This window comes from Lissotriton helveticus, chromosome 1_1 (assembly GCF_964261635.1).
Source record: "Lissotriton helveticus chromosome 1_1, aLisHel1.1, whole genome shotgun sequence".
NCBI lineage: Eukaryota > Metazoa > Chordata > Amphibia > Caudata > Salamandridae > Lissotriton > Lissotriton helveticus.
This window is the reverse complement of record NC_136057.1, coordinates 156,877,675-156,898,438: the sequence shown is the minus strand read 5'-3', so window position 1 is coordinate 156,898,438 and position 20,764 is coordinate 156,877,675. Positions and strand designations below refer to the sequence as shown.

General features: G+C 47.3%; 1 protein-coding gene across 7 annotated transcripts in view; it reads right to left on the bottom strand.

The window, feature by feature from the left end:
* SZT2 (SZT2 subunit of KICSTOR complex) overlaps positions 1–20,764 on the bottom strand; it is an 804,663-nt gene that overhangs the window by 27,467 nt on the left and 756,432 nt on the right. For all 7 annotated transcript variants that reach the window (XM_078659317.1, XM_078659363.1, XM_078659315.1 and 4 more), the window contains 2 exons: positions 9,984–10,167; positions 9,469–9,591 (listed from right to left, as the gene is read on the bottom strand). In XM_078659317.1, the coding sequence (XP_078515443.1) occupies positions 9,469–9,591; positions 9,984–10,167 (307 nt within the window). The remainder of the gene's footprint in view (positions 1–9,468; positions 9,592–9,983; positions 10,168–20,764) is intronic.

The following is a 20,764-nucleotide window of genomic DNA, read 5'->3' as shown; positions in this document are numbered from 1 at the left end:
TACGCTACCTTTACTTCCGTTCGAATAAACGGAAGTGAGTGTACTGCCAAGTGACCCTCCGCATCAAACGGCATATGCCGCGGCGGAACGGGGTCAGGCAGGGTTACCAAATGAACAATATTAAAATCAGTGACAAATTGTAACACAGTGGTGAATTTAAAATAATATCAATCACGCTGTCAATGTTACGGCGAAAAAACAAACAAAGATCGGGTGATAGTTTTAAAATGATTATGGCGATTTGGTAGTCAGGTAGACAACTAGAAATAACCTCCAGCAGTTTTCGTTAAATTCTTCAGGTATTAGCTTTCCCAAAAAGCGACTCACCCTCTTAGTCAGGGTGCCGCTGCGCGCGTCCGCGCCTCCCTCGCTGTTAAATAGGGAGAGGAGCCAGATGCACTAGTACGCTACCTTTACTTCCGTTCGAATAAACGGAAGTGAGTGTACTGCCAAGTGACCCTCCGCATCAAACGGCATATGCCGCGGTGGAACGGGGTCAGGCAGGGTTACCAAATGGACAATATTAAAATCAGTGACAAATTGTAACACAGTGCTGAATTTAAAATAATATCAATCACGCTGTCAATGTTACGGCGAAAAAACAAACAAAGATCGGGTGATAGTTTTAAAATGATTATGGCGATTTGTTAGTCAGGTAGACAACTAGAAATACCCTCCAGCAGTTTTCGTTAAATTCTTCAGGTATTAGCTTTCCCAAAAAGCGACTCACCCTCTTAGTCAGGGTGCCGCTGCGCGCGTCCGCGCCTCCCTCGCTGTTAAATAAGGAGAGGAGCCAGATGCACTAGTACGCTACCTTTACTTCCGTTCGAATAAACGGAAGTGAGTGTACTGCCAAGTGACCCTCCGCATCAAACGGCATATGCCGCGGCGGAATTACAAATTGTAACACAGTGCTGACGCTGTTCAACGCTACCATCCAGTCTCCTGGGTCCAGGGCAGCCAAGACCTGAGCCAGTGTCAGCATTTTGAACTTCTCCTTCCGGAGGAAGCCGTTGACGTTCCGTAGATCCAAGATTGCCCTTCTTGGGTACCAGAAAGTAGTGGGAGTAGCAACCACACCCTACTTCTGGCCCAGGAACGCGCTCGATGGCCCCCTTGGCCAAGGGGGCCGTAACTTCCTCCTGCAGAAGTCGCAAATGATCCCCCGATACGCGGTGGTATTGCGGTGACATGGCTGGAGGGGTCGCCTCGAAGGGGAGGGAGTAACCCCTACGGACGATTTGCAGCACCCACCTGTCCGATGTGACAGTGCGCCAGTGGAGGAGGTGATGGCGAACCCTGCCCCCCACTGGCGTCACATGGGCCTGAAAGCATGGACTAGGAGGGTTTTGAGGCGGATGCTGCGGGGGAAGGTGTGGACTGGCCTCGCCGTTGTCCCCGTCCGCCGCCACGGCGGTTTCCACGGCCGCCACCGCGTTGGATGTTACTCTGCGGTGCGTGGCTGGCAGCACGTGTGGGGGCGCCCCCTTCCTTGGCCACGAAAGGAGCGAAACGCACCCATTTGCTGGCGCGGGGCCGAGAGGCCCAAGGACTTGGCCGTAGCCCTGGAGCCCTTAAAGGGCTCAAGCGCATGGTCTGCCATCAAACGGCATGTCCATGAGTGTATTCTGGACATCGGCCGAGAAGTTGGCGGACCTCAACAAGCCGTGGCGACGAATCGCCACCGTCGTTGCCATCGCTCTGTTCAGTGAGTCGGTGGTATCCAGCCCACACCGGATAGAATACCGTGCTGCATCCCGGCCTTCCACAAGGGCCTGGCCGAGTTTAGCCCGTACCTCCAACGGGCATTCTGGCAGCACGTCCGCGACCGTGTCCCACAGGGAGTGGGTGTAGCGGCCCAAGAGGCATGCGGTGTTGGAAGACCGCAGTCCCAGACTCAGTGAGGAGAATACCTTTTTGCCGTACTGCTCATACCTCTTGGATTCCCTGTCAGGCGGAGCCGACGGGAATGCGTTCTGGGAATTTGAAGCCTGGATAACCAGGCTCTCGGGGGTGGGGTGGGTGGACAGGAAACCAGGGTCGCCCTGTTCCTATCTACAGGCGAACCTGTAGCGGGCCTGGACCAAGTGCCCAAAAGAACGTCGGTCAAGGCCTCATTAAACAGCAGCAGAGGCTCAGCCGAGCTTGACTGCGGTTTAAGAACCTCAGTGAGGAGGTTAGTCCTCACGGCCGCGACGGGGAGCTCAAGGCCCAAGGCCTTGGCCGTCCGCGTCAACACCACACTGTAGGTTGCCCCCTCCTCCGTAGCCATGGTAGGAGGTGAGACAAAACCAGTGTCTGGCGAGGTGTCCAGACCACTGGCATCCCCAAGTCCACCTGTCCAGTCCACCTGTCCAGTCCTCCTGGGACAGACACTCCCGTGTCAGAGGGTCCTCAGACCCCTCCCAACACTCCTCATCACCCATCTCCTGATAATCAGGGTTGTCAAGTGATGGGGCCGGTTCATTGAAGTAAAACTCCACAAGCGGCGTCGAGAGCGGCGCCGCTCCGGTGCCGGAACCGGATCGAGGGAGGCATCGGGGACGGCGCCGCCCAAAGACGGCGCCGGAGGTGACACCTGAGGGACCGGCGCCGGTGATGACCCGGATCCAGAAGCGGATCCAGTGGGGCCCTGCGGTGCCGAGCCCGAAGGCGCCGGCGGCATTGGGGCCGAAGCACCCGCCGGCAAGGGGGCCGAAGCCCCCGACCCGCTAGGGCCCCCAGACGGGTCCCGCTTAGCTTTCGAAGTCAGGGCCTGGCAGTCGGGGCAGGTCTTGTCGCCGTGGTCGACGCCGAGACAGTGGAGGCACCGGCGGTGAGGGTCGGTGACCGACATCATTTGGTCGCAGTCCTCACAGGGCTTAAAACCTGGCATCCCTACCGGCACCGTTCGGAGTCGAAGACTCTAAAAATTATCAAAAGGGATCGTAAAATGTTTAGTCAAAAAATTACTAAGGTACCACTTTTTCCGGATCTGCGCTGCTGGCGCGGAAAAAAGAAGAACTGACGTCAGCACGCGGAGGCGGCGTCTAAGTACTCCGACGGATGCGGAGCCGCAGACGACGCCTACCGACGCGTACGGGTACTGCTACGCAAAAATTTCCGGATCCAGTCTGACACCTGGGGATATTCCTAAGGTAAGGAATCTAATACTAATCTGTTTCTTTCAGATATCTACACCAGTTCCTCAGGTATCGAAAACAGCACTGAAGGCAGAGGAAGACCCGCAACCCATTGTGGCGTCCAACACTGAGCTGGCCATGTCCAGATCTTAATGTGCGGCAGCCCCTGCTGAACCCATCCAACTGAGACAATTCCTCTGCCACGCACTCAGCCAGACATTACACCAGTTTTTCAGCTCGGACACTGACTACAGCCAGCCTTACGGAGAAAAGCAATGGTGGGGGTGGAGAAAGATTTGCCCCATCCTATGATGATGACAGGTGATATATGGAGCTCTAGGATACCAGTGCCATGGATACCTCCCCTGATATAAGGCTCATGCTTGGATACCCCTGACCACCAACTGAGGATATCTCTTCATTTGCCACAGTAATAAGGAGAGCTGCTGAGGTCCTTGACATTCACCGCTATGGAGGTAAAAACTATCATGCTGACTGAAGTCCCAGAGCCAGGCGAGGGATCGACCACACCCCTGTTTCCCTTCAATGAAGCCCTCACTGACACGCAGCTGGGCACTTGAGCTAAGCCACTGACCTGGCCTTTCAGTCAACCAACAGGCCGCCCACCACGATAAGCTTGCTTCAGGAGACCCGGATATCCTTACACAGCACCCAACACCTGGCAATCGGATGGTCATGGTGCCCTCCAATAGAGTCAACTCAAATGCCTTACCTACCACACCCCATGGCAGAGTGAAAACGAGTGGGAACATTGTGAAAGCGTATCCTCTTCTCAACCTTGCCTTGAGGACCGTCAACATAAGCTGCTTAATAGGCCGCTACTCTCACGCACTTTGGAGCATAGTTGTGAGGTTTTGCATGTGGTCCCCAAAGACCTATGGGTTTCTCAAGCCCAAAATATTCAGGATGGTTGGGTAGAGGCCAGATTTGCCATCTGTTCAGACCTGGAGAACATGGATTAACTATGTAGGGCTATCAAATCACTATGGCGCTCCACCCCCACACTAAGATGAGGCCCACAGGCTTCTCGACAGACGTCCAGGCTCCTTTGATTTACATGCCCTCAGACAGTTCTCCCATGATTGGTGAGAAGGAACATTCAGCTCTAGAGCATATCAGGAGAGCTCGGCCCTCACACGCTTCTTGGACCTTTCAGCTCCAGTTAGGCAATCCCCCCCAACAGTTTTGCCCTTCTTGAGAATATGTCGGGGACTTAAAGCATCAGCAATGTCATGTTTCCCAGCTCGCACATCATTCTCCCTAGCCCATTTGAGGTTGGGTCAGTGGGGCCAACAGACAACGCCCTGGCTACTGGGTGAACATTCATCCCAACCTTCTGCCCTGCGGCCACAACCTCCAATTTCCTACGGTGTGTTGTAGCAAGAGAGAAGAAGTTAGAAGACTGGTGTGCCACATGTTGCCTGCCAGATTCTCGTATGTGGCCCCAAAAGGACTGGGCTTTCTGTTGCATCACTGGTTGGGAAGGCTATCTTTGTGTAAACGTCTAAATGTCAGACCTAGCTTTACAATTGGAGTCCACCTTCTCCACAGAGTCGGGAACCGTGAAGAAACATTTTTATCAGCAAAACATGCACATCACTGAAGAACCCAGTGAACCTCATCCAGGCATGCATACGAAGGACTGCACTGATACCACAGATTGCCTTGGCAGAGCACTTTGTATCAAAATCTAACTGGATGACAGATGTGTCTTCGTATTTCCCATCATGTAATGTTTGGGAAAATGAGAACATAAGATCTTCCAGGACTGGTGGGAAGATTTCGCTGGCCATGCCCCAAAGGCCGTGAGTGTATTGGCACAACAGGTAGACGATGTTTACAGACCGCAATGCCAAACTGGATGAACAAACATCTTTGCCAAAGGCGTCGATCCTTTTAGATTCTCTATCCGAAGAAACGGTTAGAAATGATTCAGGACTGACTTTGCTTGTCGAGTCCTTTACAAGGAGGCTCTCTGGAACACAGTAGCTAATGGAGCCTCTGTAGATAGCTGTGACACAGTAGAGGCACAGGCTTAGATTCAGGCTCCATGAAAATCTGTTGTGTTTTTGCAATTGTAGCACAACATCTGTAAGGTCGGCCAATGTCGGCTCGGGACCATTATGGATTTGAGCACATGGCAGTGTTTCATTTGAGCCAGTGGCTTCCGGTGCTCGGCACTAACACTTAATTGTCAACAACGGCGCTTGAGATAGTTTGCCACAAGGTGATGCTGTCTGGCTGTTTTAGAGATGACCACAACAACAGTTAATTATTAAATCAATATACATTAAAAATTACTATTATCTGCAGCCAAAGCCATTGTCACACTTGTAGGCGTGTGATGGTTAGTAGTTCTGTTGGTACTGTTATTGGTAGGGCAATCTGTAGGATGGCAGGGCAATCTGTGGTGCAAGCTGCAGTGGCCTCCTGACAAGAGCCCTGGCACTTATCTTTTTACAAATTAAGCCCTGGCACCAGGTCATTCTCTGGTGGTGTTAGCACAAACATTGGGCAGTGGGAACCAGCATAGATCTTGGGGCAGGGGTGCACGTCTGTACTGGAGTAGGTAGAGGCCTGGTAACAGGGTCCAAGGGTATAGATGGCGCCGGAGGGGATCTCGTTTGAGGTAATCCCAACTGGAGGCCCCCTTGATTACTTAGATGTCTATGCTATCATGTGAGAAAGAATTAGGAAGAGAGACCTATTTATCTAATTTAAGTGCAACAGACTTTGAACAAAAGCTGCAGCATTCTCAATCTCCATACAAACAGTGTATAAGCTTCCACAGTTAATGCGCCTCTCTGTAACTCACATCAAGAGGGCCAAGAACAACTTATCCCAGAAAACAACCTCATGAATGAAGTGTTGCATAAACTGAGGTCCTGCCCCAAAAAAGCAGGTTCTGAGATGTCACCTTCAAGATTATCAGAGTGATTAATGGGACAAGGATACCTCAGACAAGGTGGACACGATCCTGAGAGTAGGCAGCTGATATAGAAGAGGTTTCTACACAATCGCACACATTAGTTAATAGGATTAAGACTTTTGGCAGCCAAACACAAGAAAAAAAAAGTAGATGTCTCCAATGACCCCCAGAGTTGGCCAAAGATGTGGAGAAAATTACTTGCGATGTATGTTAATATATATCCACACAGTTTATAGCGTACGCTGAAGATGCGATTGGTGACCAAGTTGGGCACCTCCACCATAAAATTTTAGATTGAACTGTAAATTAAACTGGTTCTGGTGGGAGGACTGAGGTCTTTCTTTTGTGAAGTTTTTGTATTCATTTTTTTCGGCTCAGTCAGATGACCGTAAATGGCTGAAGGTGGCAGGACTGGGGGCATAGCTCAGTTCAGTTGCCCAGCTTTTTGACATCTATGTTTTGGTCTTGTTATCATTTTGGGAAAAGCCATTAACAATCCACCACATATTATTAGGACTGTCAGTATAGATAGACCGGCAGGATGGCTCGATAACTGGAGTGAATGAAAGTGGATTTCTCAGAAAGCAATTATTTAATCAAATGTTCTAACAAATTAACTGTGTGCTCCAGCAATGGGGAATCAATGTGTGAGACTACCACGAGCACCCACCATCCAATCACTGCTGAGCATGATATTGCTGGCATCCACACAGGATGAAGATGAATTGGAAAAATGGACTACAAAATCACAATCTTTCAGAATTATCTCCCTACCACAAGCTCAATCTGCACCTAATCCAGAGGTCCTCAATATGTGGGGCGCGTACCCCAGGGGGGCAGTGGAGTCCTGGGAAGGGGGTCGCAATTTCCTTTCAGAAAAAGACAGCTGGCTAATTTAGATCTTTATCAGCTGCTTGCCTGAATGAAATGCAAATGTGCCTATCAGTTAATCAGCAAGTGTAAAGTATGCATGGGAGCGATTCTGGCTTTAATTGATCAAATCACTCCAAGGTTTGTGATGACAGTGATTTGTTTTTTTGAGTGGAAGTGCAAAGAGTTAACAACTGGGCTGGAAAGTGCTTGCTTTTAATTTTAACTGCATTTACACAGCTCTTAGTACCCCTAAAGAGGCGTTGAAGGGACAGTTATGTAAAAAAGAAATGCATTGCATACGCTCTGGTATTCTTAAAGTCTACATTTTGGAAGCACCATTTTATCGTAAAACTATTTGCAATTTTTGCAGAATTCTATCTTACACTGTGTGTAATGCAAGTTTAAAATAATGACTTACATATTCACAGTGCTTTCTGTCACAGGCTGTGACCTTGTAGCACCAAAAGTACACATCACTTTTCTCCACGGCACCAATTAAGATTTAAATCTGTGGCTCTCTGGTTGCACAAAGACCTCTGCAGTGCATTACATAGTAGAGGTTCCCTAAAGTACTACAGTGCATTTACCACTAACAACTTTTAAAATGTATGTTTCATTTACGCTGCCCATTATTTTATATGTAAATACCTGATGGTGAAAGACCTAAAAAGCATAGGGTATATTTTGGCGCTTAATTATGAGAGGTTTGCATCGCCAGAGCATCGCTTTTTTGATGCTTCAGTGGCGCAAGCATCTTAACGAATACCTATGAAGCGGTGTAAAGTCACCCTGCATGGCATCATAGATATGGAGTAAGACATAGTAGCACAAGTCACTGTATTGCCTTACTCTGCGTCAAGGAGGTGTTCCATGCGCTTTGCGTGGGGTTTCCGCGCAAAATCTATGGATTTTGATGCTGCCACATATTTAAAAAATCACGTAAACCTAGGGCAGCTCTAAAAACAAACGCCTGCCTAGTGGAGGCGTAACGAGGAGAAATGTTTTAATTTCTCCTAGTTTTTTCCTCTTTCCATGTGTGCTGCATTCTGCACATAGAGAGAGGAAAACGCCTCTCTGGATTGTTTTTGTGAAGGAAGGTGCCCCTTTCTGTACAAAAACAATCCTGTCTATGTTGGTGTTAGGCAGCAATTTGTGTGCCAACGCAAGGGAAAAGGACAGGAATGCACGTATTTCATAAATGCAGTGCATTCCTGCCCTTTTACATTGGCAGAGGGCAGCGCAGCAAAAAGACTTGTGGCGCTGCCCTACGCCAATTCCTCATAAATGTGGCCCTTTGTTTTTAGCTATACCTCTGACCACGCCCACTGACTTTTGGTTTGCTAAACACTGTTTAATATTATTTCCCCACTAGAAAAAGTATTTGCTTAGGGAATTGTGGGGGTTTATGGTTGTAGAAAGTTGATGATGGGGAGTACCATGTTCTAGAAATGTTTGTCAGTAGGGGGTTCTTACACCTAACAAAGTTTGACAAGAGGATCTCGGCATCAAATAGTTTGAAGACCTCTGACCTAATCGCACCATCATGCCACTGCACCAAAACATGCTAGAAATGAATTTAGAAAAGTAGATAAGCACAGGATTCAAATGTATGGGAAGTGATTTTGTTGGATTTAGGAATTACAACCAGTGGCATTGCAGTAAAAAGATAATTTAGATAAGGTTGCGATGGTGGCAGTCTATATTTTGGAATCTATGCTAGTGCAAAATATATTTTGTAGTCCATGTTTCATATGGAACGAAAATGCACCTATATGGCTGCTTATGAGGGGTCTCTGAACAGGATGCATCTATTTCTTCCCTGAAGCACTCACCAGATTAGACTATCACCAGCTTTCTTGAGAATTTCAGAGGCTTCCATGAGAGCATGGATGACCTTGGCATCGTCAAGCCACAATCCATCAATACTTCCAACACCTTCATCCGATTTTCCAAGGGGATTGCATTGCAAGAGCCCAATATAATTTGACCAGTGCTCTCCCTTTGACCGACAACTCTAAATTCACCATCCCAATAATATTTAGCCCATTTTTCCATTGGGATACTTGTACTAATTTACAAAGAACTGTGTAAGCACAAATACCAAGGTTTTGCACTTGCTGGTCAAACGTTTGGCATGCATTGTTCCTCAATATAAGCGTGAAATTCATCTGGTGTTCCTGGAGAAGGACTATAAATTTCCACATGACTTATAATCAGCTGCAGGACAGGAAGAACCCAGAAGCCCGGCACTACGAACTAGTTCCAATGGGAGACAGACATTCCTCTTGCCTCAGTGTATTCAAGGAAGGACTGAATCAACTTCCAGATCTCTAGAAAATACACCACAAAACGCCCAGTGAGGCTCAGTAAATGCAGCTCATCTTCCACAAAAGAGCTAATCTGATCCTAGGACGTGCAACCCATGCTGTCCTGAACTGTCATTCAAGGACTCCCATGGCTTCTTGCTCTTGTGTCACTTCCATGGGCTTGAAGAACGCACTTAGTAAAATCGGTCTAACTTACTTTAGGGTGTTCTTATCGGCCTCCGGCTGCTCCTCGAATGGTACGGCATTGTGGCACACCAGCAGGGACACATCAAAGTCATCGTGGTGTCGCAGGCCCTCAGAGTCCTTGTAAGATCCAGAACTAAGGAGGAAAACAGGAAAAACTACTAAAGTCTTCTTCTGAATACCAAAACAATTTGAAAATTGAGCAGAATCAAAATTACCACAGGAAGCTTCTGCACAAGATTTGCAATATTAATTCCATAGGCAACTAAACCACAGGCAGCAAGTCCTGCAGAATGTAAATCACATAACTATACCAACACCAACCATAAATAAGAGGTCAACACAAGCTGTCTTCTGAACTGACAACAATAAAGGCTCAAATCACATACTTCAACATGCTGACAAGAAAAGATATCACTGCAGCATATATGTGCATGAATACAAACCGCAATGAACCGTAGAGTCCACGCACGGCATCGCAGTACCTACGCACTGAGAGCACCCTATCCCATAAACCAACCTGCTTACCTGTTCCAGATGGACACCAGTGCATACTCGTTCTGCTCACTGCTTTGGGCTTTCTTGCTGTCTGTGCTTGGCGTTGCAGGACGACACATGCGCAGGGGTTTCATGTGGTAAGTGTTGGCATGGTCGGCGATGTAGTTGTACAGCTGATAGGCAGCGATCAAGTTAGTTGTCAAGGCCAACATGCCTACAATGGATTGAAAGAGGTTAGAGCATTACAGAGAGAGCAGTTACAAGCCAGATAGATCAAGTCTCCATGGTGGTTCCGTGAAAGAACACCTCAATACCTGAAATGGCTCAGAGAGCCAAAAGAGCATTCAGAGGTTTGGGGTAATAGCGTTAATAGCAGAAAGGCCTGGTGCGCTGCAGAGAGCCCCTATGGACACGTAGGGCCTATCACGAAGTGCCTGATGTTGGTGTTGTGGCTCCACCACTCCCTGTAGTTGCAAACACCAGTGATACCAGAAACTCGGAGTTCGTTTTGGAGTTACCAGGGGATTAAAGGTGTATTCTGTGGGTCACTTAAGGAATAGCAAATAACTGGCAGAATCAGAAATTATTCTGCAAGTTATTAAGACACTTAGAATTATTTCTTGTTTCATCATCGTGCTTCCTACAGCATCATGTTCAGATACTCGGACTGCTCCTCACATTTCATTCTTGGCATTAGGGGCTGCTGTTAAAACATGTAGGTAAAATGCCAGCTCAAGGTAATGGGGTTTATGATTGAAAATGCTGATCTTCCTTAAACGATGGACGTCACTGGACAGATCGGCAATAGTTACACATATAGTTACACATAGAGGTATAACTAAACATGATGCAACACTCTACGAACTGTATGGAGTACTAAGATATGTACATTCCTGTCTCATAATGCTTTGAGTATGTTCCACATAGCAATGTTCTAGGGAATGAGAGAAATTTAGTTTTCATCCCTGATAAGGAATAGACTTTACATTGACCAGAAGTACGAACAAACCCCATGCAGATTCATACAAGAAATGCAAATCTAAGGTCTGTGTTCCATATTCAAAGATTAAACGTTGTTTATTTTGTTAATTAGTTATACACACACACACACACACACACACACACACGTATACTAACAACAAAAAGTATCTGTAGTGGAATGTGTTATCTATACTGACTGAATATATACGGACGGGTTCCTCCCTCAAGGTAAGTGTTATGGTGGAGTGGAGGCAGTGGAAGCACCAACATTAATAATAAAACAAGTCAGCCACATGCCATGTTCTGGTCGGCTAAGGGTTTATGGGCAGGCTTCTCATGCCACTCATCCTTGATAACCATGAGGCAGTCAGATCAGCTATTAGATAAGAAATGGCATCAGCGCAATGAAGATGTCTGCGCTTTGGATTTCAGGTGTACTGACCTCCTGGTCTGTGCCTGTCAGTTTTCATGAAAAACATAATAGATTGAGAACCAAGTGTGGACTTCTCTACTGTGAGCCTGGACCAAGGATGGGCAAGAGACTAACATGCATATCACTGACTGACAGCCACTCACTACCTTTCCTCAAGCAAGAGCCCAACAAGTGATGCCTGGAGACGGCCGCGTGCATCCAGGGTGCAGTGCTCAAAAGCCTTCATTTTTATTGGATATTAAACAAAAAATACATTAGAAGTCCTAACAGTAAAACCTGTTAAACAATTTAACCAGGCAATATATTTATTAAATCAGGTGGATAAAATAAAGCCAAGGTTTCCGACCATATTGACCATTTTGCTAAAATCTACTATTTGTATCCAGGTCAAACACATGATTCAGGAACCACGTTTTCCAACAGACGAGAACCAAAAGTACAATTTCTATTTTATTAAGCTGATAATTTTATTAAGCTGATACGTTTGTCCATTCAATGTCTGCAGTGTGAACAAACTTCAGTCTTAAAATTTAGATAAAATTGAAGGACATGCATATACAGATTAGTTCTGAGATAAAATGGTATAGCTTTGGTGGGACCTTATTTATATATTAGCCCTAAACATTTGATTCTAGTACAGTGGGTATAATTAGAGGCATGACTTGATTGTAGTCAGTGAATTAACCAATCTTTGAAAACAATATCAAGATATAGTATAATAGATGGAATCACGATTTAGAGTCAGACAGCAGTTTAACAGCTAATTGACATATTTTCTTCATACTGGTTCATACCAGCCAGGTCTTGGATTAAGTGGAAAGTCCCCCAATGTAGGGCAGACGTCAGTGGTCATCTCTATACAACTCACAGGAAACGACCACTGAATAAGAGATCATCGTCCCAGGTTAATGCAAGAGGTCCTGAAAGACTGCCACAGCATCCGTTCCTATGCTGAGAGCTGATACAGAGAGGAGAGGAGCTGATCCCAGCTGATGTGTGTTTTCCTTTTGAGGGAACATGCCCGGCCAAAGTCTGATAACCACAACTTCTCCGCTGTGAACAGGTATGCAAGGCACTAAATCCCAAGAAACGCTAGATAAAAGTTATCTACTTAATGCTCTCATAGTTTAGCACCTAAAAGTAGTTTTTAGGGTAGTAGGCTGTCAGGAATAGCCTAACCATGTTAGAAATGTACATATTATTCCCAGTGTTAGTGTGAGGAAAGTGGTTCATTATATGGTGTGGTTGTGCAACCTGCCCGTGTAATAAAGTCACAGTTCCATATTATGTCCAGCCAGGTTTGTTTGTAAAACCTCAGCTCAATCCTGGGTAGATGTGGCTCAGAGCAGTCAGATTTGATCAAAGGAACAAGGGTAAAGTATTTAGAAGTACCAAAACAGCTGCATAACAATAAAAGACAACACAATAGAAATCCAATACCAATTTTTAAAAATAGGTTGATTTAAAAAAAATCCTTTTTATTGAATATTAAAAAACAAACAGTATAGCTCATGATTCACATCGTATTGACTAATTAACGGCAATGGAGGACACCAGACCCCGCCCCCTCCCCAGGGCCCTCCCTCGTCCCTCCAAACAGCTATTGTCTCCACATGGTACGATGCTGAGGACAGGTGGGGTGCAGATACCACCACGAGCGTCGTTCCATCTCCCCCAGATTTTGGACCATTTCTTCAGGCATCCGTTACTTACATAGAGTGATTTTTCTGTAAACATGTTAGTGTCCATGTCTTTCTCCCACTCACTTAGGCGCGCTGTCGATGCCCCCCAGTAGCGAGCTACATTGCGTTTAGCCACAGCAAGTCCCAATGTCATCCATGTCCTGCCCCGGAGGTGACCTCCTTCTCATCCCAGATATTTAATAAGCACCATTTTGGCGCGGGGGTGTTGTTGGTGTCCCATATTTTGTCCATCTTGGTAGCTACTGCCTCCCAGTAGTGTCGTATTACAGGGCATTCCCATATGATGTGAAAGAAGGTGCCTTTTTGGTTACATGTACGGCGACAATGTTTAGTTGGAGACCTCCCAATTTTCTTTAGCGTGGTGCATGCATAGTTATTTTTAAAAAGTTGTATTTATTTATTCATTTTAAAAGTTTTATATAGCGCTGGCTAGACCCAGAGGTATCAGAGCGCTTTACATGATCATGATAGAATAAGGCCACAAGTGGTATAAAAAGCATAATAACAAAGTAAAAAACAACAATATTACAAAATCAAGGAGGAATGAAGCAAGAGATGAAGCAGTATAATACTGGTAATATAGGTAAATTTGATTACAGTAAGAAGGTCCTATATTACAGGGACAGATATGTTATAGTGAGATGAGATCAGGAGTCATGGCACAGGATTAGGAACCCCAGTAGTAGTTAAGGAGGTGGGTTTTGAGGTCTTTTTTTAAGCTGGTGTACGAGGGGTTACAGCGAAGGTTTTTCGGGAGGGAGTTCCAGATAGTAGGGGCATTTCCAGAGAAGGAGCGAGATTGTGTTGCTTTCTTTTTGTGCAGGGGAGGGATTAGGAGGAGGGCGTTGGAGCTTCTCAGAGGACGAGAGGTACCAGCGATAAGGAGTTTCTTGGATAGGTACTGCGGAGTGTTTTGGTGGAGAGCTTTATGAGCAATGCAGGCCGTTTTGTAAGTTGATCTCCCTTCAATAGGGAGCCATTTAAGCGATTTGAGAGCCGGCGGAGATATGGTCAAAGCGTTTGAAGTCAGTGATGAGCCTGGCTGCAAGGTTGAGCACAGCTTTAATAGGAGCAAGGTGGACCTTGAATCAGACAAAACCATGCCTTGATGGCTATTTCTCTAGGCGAGGCTAGTGCTTCTGCCCATTCCTCATCATCCATGTCGCCCAAATCCCCCGGCCACCTGGCCCATAGCTGGTGTAGTAGGTCGGGCATATTGTTGCTAATCTTCTTGCATATGAGCGATGTGGCTTTAAGTGTTATGTGTCTGTCAAGGAGGCGGTCCTCTAGAGGGGTGTAGTCTGGCAGTTCCTCCCCATTGGGATGGCTGTCTGCAAACACGTGTTTGATCTGCATATAACGAATGATCTCTGTGTTTGCGAGATTGTATTCCTGTTGGAGGTTGTCAAAGGACAAGATCGCCCCCTGCTTCTACAAGTCCCCGACCGCTGAGTCCCATAATGGGGTGGCCAGGGCCAACTTGTTTTGTCAGCCTGTGTGCTGTGTCCCAGAGGCTAATGGTTATGGTTGTCAGGTTGTGTTGTTGTGTTCTAGGATGCGTTGAGTACAAGGGCCGCTGGTATCCGCCCGGGCGCATTATCAGGCGATCCATCGTAAGCGACGGTCCATCTTGTGGTATGTTCCCTCATTGGTTAATTGTAGTCAGCTGTGCCACCCAGTAGCACCTTTGTATATCGGGAAGAACTATGCTGCCCTCGTACCACCCACATGTTAGTTTCTTAAGTGCGATTCTCGCCGTGTCTCCATTACATAGGAGTGTTAGCAGTGTAGAGTTAATTGTTTTGAAATAGTTTGCTTGCACTGTGTATGGAGAGTTATGGAGGGCATATAGGAAGCGGGCAGGGAGGGACAAAGGAAGTGATCTCCAATGCCGCACATCTGTTTTTAATCTTTCTATCGGCGGGAGGAGATTATTTTTATAAAATAGGGAGGGATCAGCTATAGTGAATCTCCCTAGGTATTTTAATCAGTCTGTGACGAACTGCATTTTGTGGCATCACTGGCGGGGTGCCGCTCAGTATATACATCTGTGATTTTGTCCAGTTGATCGAGTATCCGGAAACGCGTCCAAGGCTATCCATTATAATTATTGCCCTGGCTAGGGAGAGTTTGGGATCCCCTAGGTATAGAAGGATGTCGTCCGCATAGAGCAATATCCAATTCTCCCACTGAATTGACCAATGGAAGCCCCGTAGTATAGGATCTATTAGTATCCAGGCGGCTAGGGGTTCAAGCACCATGGCAAAGAGGAATGGGGACAGTGGACAAACCGGACCGGTGCTGCTACGCAATGGGAAGGTGTGGGAAGTTTCGCCATTGACCAGTACCTGGGCTAATGTTTCTGAATAGAGAAGTCAGATCCAACCAAGGAACTCTGGTCGGAAGTCGAGCTTCGTTAATACTTCGAAGAGGAACGGACATTCCATTGTGTCATACGCCATGTGGGCTGCTAGTGAGAGAATAACGGCGTCTTCCTTCATATATTTTGCTCTGCTGATTATGTTGTGAAATCTTCTCAGGTTTCGTGCTGTATTTCGGCCTGGCATGAACCCTAATTGGTCTGGGTGTACTAATCTAGTGATTATTTGTAGTAGGCCGGAGGCTAATAATTTGGCTAGGATCTTTGTTTAAGCATTGAGGGGGGAGGTGGGCCTATAAGATGTGCAGTCTCTTGGGGGCTTCCCTGCTTTGTGCATTGTGACTTATACATTCTATGCAAGGTCTTCGTGTGTCTCGTCTTGGCTTCCTCTGTCACTAGTCCGCGGTATTCCTGCTTCTTAAGTGTAAGTCTGTGGGCAATCTTTATGTCACCCGTATGTGTAAGCTGTTCCTCCAGTTGCTCTATGTCATTTTCAGTAGCTTTGACCTGAGCTCTCCTGTCTCTTATGTCCCAGCACCAGTGAAACTCCCTGCCTGCTGATGACTGTTTTGTACGCCTTCCAGAGCGTTGTTGCTGAATGCACAAGGGTTTCGTTATCCTTGAGATAGTGCTCAATAGCTAGGGCTAGTGCTGATTTAATTGTGGGTACCTTAAAATACCAGGGGTTGAGTCTCATAACGTGTTGTTGTCTAGTGGCAGCTCTGTCATAAATCAACCTTATAGGTGAATGATCCAAGATGCCTCTCGGTAAGTGACGGATTTCTCGAATCTGCCTCAAGCCGTGAGTCAGGGTCAAGAAATAGTCTATTCTTGAGAGGAATCCATGTGCTCCAGAGTGGAAATTGAATTGCTGTTTCACTGGGTTGTGAGATCTCTGCACGTCTGTGAGTCCCATTGCATTTATGAATTCTCCCAACATGGATCGATTCGTTGCTTGTTGGGCCACCAGTCCATAGAGTCATCTAGGGTGAGGTTAAAGTCTCCCCCAATGCACAGAGCGCCGTCGGGGAGGGAGAGGAGTATCTCGCTCAACTCGGTCATTGTGGCTTCCTGAAGTCTTGGAGGACTGTATATACTGATAATATTAATCAGGGTCCCCTCCCAATTACCCATTACTATTACATATGGGCCTTGTTTATCGCTTCGGGTGGAGTGTGTCTGGAAGGCTAATGTTTTTTTGACCACTATTCCAACCTCTCGGGACCCTAATCTGTAGTTGCCATGTCCCAGCAACTTGTAACCTCATCCATCTAGTGCATTGCATTTTGCGTCGGTCATGTGCGTCTCCTGTAAGAGAACGATGCTGGGGGCATGTTATTTTAGGTATTGGAGTACTGTACCTCTTTAGAATTTGTCCCCATCACGTTGACGTTCCATGAGAGGAGCCACAACGTTGCTTTCTTAGGCGGAGCTGGCCTAGAGCTAGTTAGCGCATCTCTGGCTTGCTGGGTCGACTCCTCCATCTCTATTGATTAAGTATGTGTCGCCATGTTGTCCTGTCACTTGGGGTGTGTAGGAGGTATGTGTGTGTGCTCTTTGTGTGATGTGTTCTGTGCTAGGAATCAAATAATACTTAACTTTTGAACCTGGTCCCAACTTCGTCCTCCCGCCCTGCTTCCCTGCAAAGTGAGGGTCAAACTGCCCACCGCCCCCACTTGCAGAGCGCTTTCAGCCCCAAAAGACATTTCTAACTAACTTTGTATAGGGAGAGAGCTACGCCACACTTCCGTCCCATCTCCGCAAAGTTTCTTTAATCTTGTCCAGCTGCTCGTAGCATGCACCTTTGGTCCATACTATAATTTTAGTTAGGGTTTATCGAGCAAAGGTGGTTCGTCCTGGATGTTCCCTTCCTCTGTCAGGCGCTGTGGACCCACGTGTTCTCCATTTCTCCTCTGTCTTTCGCGTCTTCCACGTGCCTTGGGTCCTGAAGCTTTTCTCAAACCTACTAATCACTCCCAGGCTTCCTCCACCATGTTGAAGAACCATGTTTTGCCCTCAGCAGCGACTCTTAACCGGGCCGGGAAGAGCATTTGATATTTCGTTCTCTCATTACTTTTTTGCCTTCTTGGACTTTGAGTGTGAAATCCTGGAAAAACGTGACTGTTGAGTTCTGACATTGTATTGGTGGGGCCCTTCGGGCTGCTTCTAAGATCACGTCCCGGTCTCTAAATTTGAAGATTTGCGCAATGATCGGGCAAGGGGGTGAATTCGGCTGTCGGGGGGGCCCCAGGCACCATGTGGGCCCTTTCAACTGAAAATAATTTTGATAGACCTCTGGGCTATAGTTGGTTTAATAGGAAGTCCTCCAAAAAAAGGTATGTGGCTGAGCCTTCCGCTTTTTCGGGTACCCCCAGGGGGCGGATGTTATTTTGCCTTGAGCAGCCCTCTGTGTCCTCAACCCAGGCCTCAAGGTCCGCCATTGTCTTTTTAAGATCAGATACTTATGTTTTGAGCTAGGTGGTTTCTGTTTTCAATGCCTCTGTTGTGCCTTCCATGTCTTTAACTTTGGCCCCTAAATTTCTCAAGTCAGCTCTCACCAGTGTCAGTTTAGAGTTTATCGTGTCGATTTTGCCTTTCAGCGCCGTGCACACCCCTTGTATGGCCGACATCACGGAGTGTGAGGGCCTCTTCCGCCATTGGGTCAGCTGTACCTTGCGGCGTCTATTCTGAAGCTCCGTCCTGAGTTTGTGCTTCTCTCGTGGCAGTGTAGTTCTCTAGTTTCGTCTGGTGACCAGCCTTGGGTCCTTTCCCTCCTGTTATGATGTGTTTGTGTCTATTGTCTTCCTTTTACCCCTTTTGCTGGTGTCTCTGGTTCAGGGAGCGGTGGATTCATGGGCGGGGCAGTACCCAGTCATCACCGCCTGCCCTGGGAATTTCGTTCCCTCTGCGACCTGTTGGTTTTCAGGTGTCTCTTCCCCGCTTTGCCTTAGCCTGTGGCAGAATCAGGGTGGGTCAGTTCTCTCTGCTTTCACCCTTCCTAGCAGGGTGGCATGTGCAGCCTGGCTGTCTGTTATTTCCTGCAGCATTCCTGTAATACATTACTGTATTTATTTTCTGTTACTGAGTATGCCACTTTCACCCTGCCTAGATCTCCAATTGAGGCTTTTCCGCACTTGATTGCTCTGCTAATTCAGTGGCAGAATCAGGTGCGAGTCTCTGGGCAACCTGCCACACGGGTCTCCTCTAACTATGCAGATGGCCCCTTCGGGTCTTTTCCTCTGTTCCTCTGGCTCAGTAAGAAAGCAGGGGGGGGAATACAGGAGGGGAGCCCGCACCGGATAATACAGCTCACATGTCCTCGAGCCCTTACCTCGATGCAGTGGTGCTCCGGCTGCGGGTGGGATCACCACACCCAGCCAGTCTCTGCCTTCACGTCGGTCCCCGACCGGGCTCCAGTTTGAATCTCGATCGCTACAGTTTGTGGTTGGCTCGGCCTCACGATCTTGTGGACTGTTGCTCCCCAGTTGTGTGTCTCGCCACAGCCCGCGCAGCCGGGCTGTGTCCGGAGTCAACGTGCCGCTCGCCCTCCGCCGATTCTCGATTCCGCCGCTGCCGGCATCCAGCCTTGTTTCGTCGCTGGAAAGGACCTCTCCAGCTCCAGGTTAGTCGATGGGCATTTATCGGTCAGCTGGGAACTGATTCTTGTGGTGGATATTTAGAGATATTTGGGACGGGGGATTATAGCCGCTTCAATGAGCGGCCATCTTTGTCAGCGGTCAGCTACGCCCCCCACATTTTTATTTTTAAATGGACAAATCAGCGTCAAAAATCCCCTGGAGGATTTCGAAGACATGGATTTTTAAATAAAAATAAATCATAGATTTCATTTAGTGCAATAAATTACTGTAATCTACAGAGACTTGCAGATTAGGCTTAGTCACAAGTAACTTGAAATGGCTATAAAGGCACTCTTGTGGTGACCAACTCTGACAGGGAACCAGTTACAAGGACCAATAAAGTTCAGTTGAACAATTACTTCCCAGTTAAAGGAGTCTCCAGTCTAGTTTCAGGGTTTAATGGTGAACTGCTATAAGAAGCAAAGTAGTGGTCCTGATGCAAGGGATGCAGGATGTTGAAGATGCTCAAGATTTCTGAGCTGCTATCGGGGGACTGCCTGTGGCCACCACTTGGTCCATGAACAAAGGGGGTGATTTTGGGCTCAGGGGTCAATGACCCTTGAAGTCTGGGTGAAGTACAGTTGCCACCGGTCTCCAGTTAAAGCGATAACAGTGGTTCCCTTTAACTGACAGCAAATTCCTAGCTGGGTGACCAAACTGCCCTTTGATGACTCTCATGGGCCCAACAGACTCGGGTGCAACTTCTGGAAGTCGGAACTCTGTCTCCCAGGCTGCACTTCAGCTGTGAGTGGCAACCAGGCATTCTTGGCAGCCAACTCTCAAAGCCAGGCTTCTTCAGGTTTCATGGCCCTGTGGCTGTAACAGGGAGCCATCCAACTGACCCCTAGTGTCACCTTCTCTGTCTGGGGCTCAGGGACAACTTTTTCCTGAGCGGACACCGCAGGCATTCCTAGCCCAATGTGCAACAGGTCTTTGGTGCAGCCTCTCTTTGCGGGCTACAGGGAACAGCTGGGCAGTCCTCCAACAGTCCTCTCCAGTACAGACGAGATCTGAGGTCTGAGTGCCAGAGGTGCCACTTTTATGTGTGTTTCTTGCCCTCTGGCATTAAGCGACTACTAGCCAATGGGCAACCAGGTCCTCTCCCACCTAGTGAAGATTCTCTGTGAGTGCACCCAGCAAGCCTATAAGGCACCACTTTGTCCACTACAACCCTTCTCTTGGTGTGAGGAGCTTCCTAGCCCATCCCATAGGTGTGGCTAGTTGGGGGTTACACACCGATGGAAAAACTAGTTTGGCTTCCCCCTATCAGTCCGAGAGGCCAGCCTGTCTGCTACAACAAATGAGCAGTCCCTCTTGAGTATGTCACCTTTGAAGCTCAACTTTTGGGCTCACACCCACTTTGGCCAGCCTGTCAGGAGAAGGAGACAACTATTCCAATAGCACATCCTCTGAATTCCTTCCTGAGACTAGTTCACACATCTCTCCATAAGAGCAGACAGCTGTCTCGAGGACAACAGTTTGTGTGCAACTTTAAACAGTCACTGGTAAACTTTGGGCAACAAAGCGGTAACTTTTTTAAGTTGCCATTTGTATATGTTAAATGAAATTAAACTTGGGCAACAAATCTGGTTTAATGCAATGAATCATGTAGTATCTTGAGTACTCCCATTCAGAAGTTAGCACTGCTAAGTTGTCAGCTTGTAAACCTGTATTCG